Below are 6,310 nucleotides of genomic sequence, written 5' to 3'. Positions count from 1 at the left end.
CATTTCGATGTCGTCTATGAAGCGCAACCAACTAAGAGGTTTGAAAGGTGACTGTTTTAGTAGGTTGCGCTCTAGATTACCAATGAACATAAGATGGTGCCATTTTGGTGCCCAGGGCAGTGCCACTGACTTGAAAGTAGTGTTCTCCATTGAACACGAAATTATTGAATTTTAGAACATGCTCTAGGAGCTTGGTGAGAGATTCAGTTGAAGGGATCTGAACCTCTCTAGCGTCCCAAACCTCTTTACAGGCTGCAATACCTTCGTCATGCGGGATGTTGGTATAAAGGGATGTAACATCCATCCATCTGGTTATTTTTAGTGCTTATATATATATATATATATATATATATATATATATATATATATATATATATATATATATATATATATATATAATTTGAAAACATTTATTATATGAGATTGAGAGAATAAAATAGATACGGTATTAATTATTCTCAAGCTTTATTGTTTTTCAAACGATCTTTAAATCAGACATAATGACATGCAAATCATTTTAACTAGTAAAGTTTAAATCCAGAAAAAGTTATTACGTGTGCACTATCACTGTAGAAACCAGTGCCAAGGTACCGTCTGACCCACACTCTGTCACCGGTCTGTAGATGTAAGATAACCATGTTGGTTCCGGTCTGGCGAATCGAACTGCTGCTCCCACTGGACCAAGCCATGGCTCTGACCTTGCTGGATCCATTCAAAACTATGTCTAGTCGGATTTCTTGTTTGTTCTCAGACTGAACGGAGACATAGAACACATATGTCCCCGCTGTCGGCGCTGTAAAGATACCAGTACTGGGGTTGTAACCTGTTCCTTCACTGTATATTACATCAGGGAACACTAGTGTTCCTCCTGTCCAAGCAGAGTTACGTGATGATATTCCCGCAGTAAATGCATGGTGGTTACTATTATCTACAATTCATAAACTACTTGTTAAAATTGAATAAAATGATTTTATAGTTTAACCAAAGGGTGCTGATGCAAGGGTGGATATATAAAGAGAATCACGGCCCAAATTCACCGAAGAGTTTTTGTGTTTTATTTTTTCTATTTTTAAGCCTCCCCCCCCCCCCCCCCCTTTGAAGAAGGAAGGGCATATTGCTTTGCTGCTGTATGTCTTTCGGTCGGTCGGTCGGTCAGTCTACCAATAGTTTCCGTGCATTTTCTTTGCAGAGGTTGCACGCATTCAAATGACATTTTGTATACAGATTTATTATAATAATATCTAGGTCAAGTTTGATTTTGGGTACGATCGAGCAATTTTCGACAGAGTTATGCTCCTTAGATTTAGTAAAATTCCTCTTATTTTCATTTTCCGTTCATTTTCTTTGCAGAGGTTGCATGTATTGAAATGAAAATTAATATACATGCCCAGATGTATCATGATTATCTCAAGGTCAAATTCGATTTAGAGTACAATCGAGCAATAGAGTTACGCTCCTTGGACTAAGTAAACTAATTTGCAGTTTCTGTTCATTTTCTTCATAGAGGTTGCAGGTATTGAAATAAAATTTAATATACAGATTGTCATGATAATATGTATGTCAAGTTTGATTTTGGGTACGATCATGCAATTTTTGACAGAGTTATGCCCCTTTGACTTAGAAAAATTCCAATTATGTGCAGTTTCCGTTCATTTTTTTTTTATTCATGGATGTTTCCAAGGGAGGGGGAATACGTGTTTTACAAACATTTCTTTTTAATATTTTTTATCCTTTTTGTAAGAATATATGCTAAGAGATATATTTTGTTATTTATCGTCGATATAATAACCATATAAAATATTAACTTTAATGACATGGTTGTTAGAGCTAATTAAAAAAATCCATTGCACAATGCTGCTTTTAAAATGTTTGAACTTGTTTGAAGGAGAAGTTTATTTTTCTCAATATATGCAATTTTATTCTACGGCAAAACATCGTGCTTTTATCGCTTGTTATATAGCTATGAGCATTTCTGTTGTATTCATGTATATATTTAAAAGTTGTTTTTCTTTCTTATTAGAATCAATTGATGTTAAAAATATGCTGAAAACTTATCAGAAAGTAGCGGATTTCTATAACATTTTATTCAATAGATAAGTATAAATATTATGTTTCTATTTAAAAACAAGAGGCCCGCATGCCTTAACGGTTTCTAAGTACCATCTAAGTGCCGCGGGTGGATGGACCTGTCATGTAGTCTCATGTTTGCATTTTTAGCTTCAATTTTGAATTCTAAAGCCTAACCTGAAACTCCACCCACTTTTACCCCCGCTTTTATTATTTTATGTTTGCAAACATCAAATTATAAAGGGGAAAGGTGGCAAGAGACGGAGGAAACTCAGATTACATGTATCAACTATAAAATACCCTGGCTCCAGGGGCGCAAACTATGGTTCAATGTTCTCTTGACAATGAGTAAGGTGAAAGTTTGGTTTCGAGAAAGTTGTGAGATTTAACAGCCTGGGCGCACTTTTGTTTTATTAAAAATGCACAGTAAAGTATTGTGAAGACAAATGAATATAATGCATTTACTATAAAAGATACTGTGTACAACACGTTGAAAAATCAAAATTTAAGAATACGACATTATGGACATAAAAGTGCATTGAGTTTACCTCCCCCTCCCCAGATAGGAGAGTACAAAGGAATTATTTATAAAATTTTATGCATTTTCACTATGTGGCCTTATTGGCTGTACCCAAGGGTATGAAACTCTAATCCAGGTGAGATGAATGATACAATTAACATATAGGTATAGCGTTGCAGGAACATCATAACCATGTATTCAGTTTATCTCCCACCGGCTGTGTAAGTAGAGATTGAAGAAGATTTTCTAAGATTAAAATACATTTTCACTATATGGCAATAATGGATAAAAGATTTCTTTAAAATTTCATCTTTTTTCCCATATTTTACCCCGCGCCCATGGGGCCCAGGGATGATAAGGTAACATAATTCATAATTTTTATTCCCCTTATCCTAAAGGTGCTTCAAGCCAAAATTGAGCAACTGCCCTTGCAGTTTTCAAGAATAAAAATTGTAAAATGTTTAACGGACGACGTAAAACGCACGTCGTCGGACGTCGTACGAAGACAAATTGCTATAGGTCACCTGATTGACTCAGGTGATTAGAATTATATCATTTAAGTAACTCATATGAACTAACAAAGCAATTTGTTAGACCTAATTGTCATTTGATCCATATTTATAGTGGTTTTTGGTATTATTGAAGAAATTGCTTGACTCCGCGCTTACGTATTCGAAGCCGCCGTCGCTATTTTAAAAGTACGATTTTGCCAAACTTTTAAGTAATACATAAAGTATAAACTGCAAATATTACGTCATAAATTTTTTTGTAGAACTATAATTTACTTTTTATATGACACAAAAGATTATGGTTTTCAAACGTTTGTTTGTCATATTTTCGTTAAAAAACCTATCCATAGGCTCTGATCGGAGCAAAATCACATTATTGTCGTCCAGTATAAAAAATTATACTACTTTTCCATAATACAGAATCCTTTTAAATGCTGAAAATTTGACAAATTGTTTTCATCTAAAGTATACCGCCTTTTAACTCTGCAATATAAACTCTTTGCATCATTTGGCGTTTTAAGCCATTTGAAGAGGGCGCATTTATTTAATATTTTTACAAAGGAGTTATAACGCTCATTAAATCTGCATGATTAAAAAGCATTCGCAGTGAACTCTGTAATGCTAATTTATAAAGTCATTTTGTACTCTTACAAATTTTTCGGTTTTGTTATGTATTTTGACATCAACATATTACGCAATTTTATGTTAATATCACACCTTTTAGTACGGATGTTTACAGTTAGAAGTATAAATGTTATCCTTTTTTAGCGTCCAGATTTCGTTGTCCTTTATTGAAAGTTGGCTTCACATGTACAGTGTGTTTCATTTATCATTTTAAGCATACTCATGTCTACCCACTTAATAAAATGAAGTAACTGTTATATTTGTTATTGATATGTAAAGATTCTTTTACCGCAGTTTTGTTTGGACAAGTTCATGTTGGCCACTTCCAACGAAGCCACAGCAGACGACAGTTTAAGCTGCTCATACTCCCACGTTTTTAACTGTGTTTCAAACTTGGCGACTGTTCTGTTGAGTTTTTCTGAAATATGTATTTCATACAAATGGTTATTGTGTTATGTTTTAACTTGTTTTGTTCTTGGACTCTTAGTAAATGACCTCTACGGACTTGTAAACCCTCTCTTATAAAAAAAAAATGATTGCACAAAATCACATTCTCATCGACACAAGAACTTTTCAAAAGGATAACACGCATAAATTCTAGATATCACGATTCCAATGAATTCTACAGTTTCGTAAAACATTTAAGTTTGTAGCGATCCATATTCTAAGGATAAAGTTTGGAATCAATCAGAAACTTTTCAGGATTTCAAAAAGAGCACTTCTTCTAGTTAAAGTTAATGTAGCTCTATAAGTTAAAACTGGGTCTAACCAAAACTTTTTAAAGTATACTGATTCAAAATAAAAAATATGTCAAAAATCTTTACAATTGTGAAACATATGCATGTGGTTTGGATGACAAAGTAGTTTTACAAAGAAAAAAGCAAAATATTTTGAAAAATGCAGATATTGTTTTATCGAGCTAACATCAATTCAAAAGAGTTTTTTTTTCTTTTAAATATCCCTAGATGATATTAACACCATTTATAGAAGCCATGATTATATTTCCTTCAGATTAACATTAAAGCATATACATGCAGATGTAAATACATGTACCTGTAAAGTTTCTTCTCATTTCTGTTTGAGAATCCTCTAAATTTTGAATGAGCATTTTGCGGTTAGTAGAGTCGTTTTTGTTTTGAAATAATTCAACTCTCAAATCTTCATATGAGGAGTTGAAATAGCGTTCCAGTTCTTCGTATTTCTTGTCTCTTGATTCATTTTCAATTTCCGTGTGTTCCTTGAAATCCAACAGGGTGACCGAGAGGTATCGCACTTCTATTTTGATATCATCGAGAACACTATGAGTTTTGTTAAACATTTCCCGCCTTTTGTCATCTGAATCCTTCTGGATGACGTTTAATTCGTCGTACAGAGTACCATAGTTCTCGTTAACTGTTTGTAATTTAGTTTCGAGCTCCATGATCCTGGCCTCACTTATCCTGCTACTGTTCTTTAGTTCATTATTTTCCTGTTGAAGAGATTTCACCTGAATCTTTAATGCGTCAATCGTCTGCTGTTGTCCGGTAACTCTTGCGTCACTTGCTGCTAGACTTTCCTTCATAAGGGTGACGTCATTTACCAGTGCATGGACGTTCTTGACCAAAGTGAGACGAATAACAGTCTCTTGGTTAATCATCTGTCGAAGGATGCTCAACTCGTTCCATTCCTGGTCTTTGGTTTCCAATGATGTAGAAGACTTGTTTTCTCCATCAGTAAGAGACGAAGAAATAAACTCTGCATTTGAAAAACTTAAAAACTTAAAACTTAAAAATACTACTAAAATACAAACCACTCTCATAATTTCGATCTGTGAAATAGCCTTCAAGACTATAAACTAGTATTTATAAGACTATGTCATGTGCTTACTTTAACTAAACTATTTCACAACATGAAGTTATTCAGACGCCCAATTTTCATCGGAAGAGTCTCTTTTAAATACAAACGTGTGTGAAGAGGTACATGTATACATGTAATTAGATATCGTTTATACCACTTGTTACAATTTTGTTATAATTGTAAATAAAGTAGAATCACTTCAACATCTAGACAAATAATTCCAAAAATGCTTTGTTTTGAGTTTCTTAAGAACCTTGTTCTAAAAAGGAGCTCTTATGCTCTTATGCTCCTTATCTTTCATACAACAAGTTTTCAGAAACATTATTTGCGTGCTTGCTTTCCTGTGAAACTAATATTTCTCACAACATGTTCTTTCTGCTGCTAATTTTCGGCCATCAATACATGTAAGTAAAAAGAATGAAACAGAACACAATGTTAATAGTTAAAAGGAAAGCGAAAAATACCTACACATGCTAATATATAGATAATTTATAATTTAAAATAAACTGTATTTTCTTGTTTAAAGGGGCATGGTCATGAATTATTATGGCAATTATAGTGTCAATCAAAATTTGAATATCGGTGGACGATCGAGGTCTATGTGAGATAAAGAGCTCAGAGTTATGTTTCATGTATATGCAAACAAAACCCATGTGTTATTGTTTACGTTATAACGTCTTTATTGGGAAATACGAGGTTTTAATAGAGAAACATAACTTTAAGCAGTACATTTAACTATTGTAAACAAAACAAT

General features: G+C 33.5%; 1 protein-coding gene across 1 annotated transcript; it reads right to left on the bottom strand.

The window, feature by feature from the left end:
* Window positions 1-448: 448 nt before the first annotated feature.
* Window positions 449-5,601, bottom strand: LOC128184485 (uncharacterized). The gene is made up of 3 exons (XM_052853989.1): window positions 4,774-5,601; window positions 4,010-4,138; window positions 449-928 (listed from the first exon to the last, which is right to left on the bottom strand). The coding sequence occupies exons 1-3, from the start codon at window positions 5,516-5,518 to the stop codon at window positions 522-524; spliced, it is 1,281 nt and encodes a 426-aa protein (XP_052709949.1). The 5' UTR covers window positions 5,519-5,601; the 3' UTR covers window positions 449-521.
* Window positions 5,602-6,310: the final 709 nt, after the last annotated feature.

This window comes from Crassostrea angulata, chromosome 5 (assembly GCF_025612915.1).
Source record: "Crassostrea angulata isolate pt1a10 chromosome 5, ASM2561291v2, whole genome shotgun sequence".
In the NCBI taxonomy this organism is placed as follows: domain Eukaryota; kingdom Metazoa; phylum Mollusca; class Bivalvia; order Ostreida; family Ostreidae; genus Magallana; species Magallana angulata.
Note: the sequence above shows the minus strand (reverse complement) of the source record. Positions and strands in the feature narration are given on the sequence as shown.

Excerpts from the sequence above, each read along its gene's own strand:
- LOC128184485 (XM_052853989.1), bottom strand. The coding sequence starts at position 5,518 with ATGAGAGTGGTTTGTATTTTAGTAGTATTTTTAAGTTTTAAGTTTTTA. Across the intron at positions 4,139-4,773 it reads AATGAGAAGAAACTTTACAG|AAAAACTCAACAGAACAGTC; the intron begins GTACATGTATTT and ends TACATATTTCAG. Across the intron at positions 929-4,009 it reads CTTGTCCAAACAAAACTGCG|ATAATAGTAACCACCATGCA; the intron begins GTAAAAGAATCT and ends TATGAATTGTAG.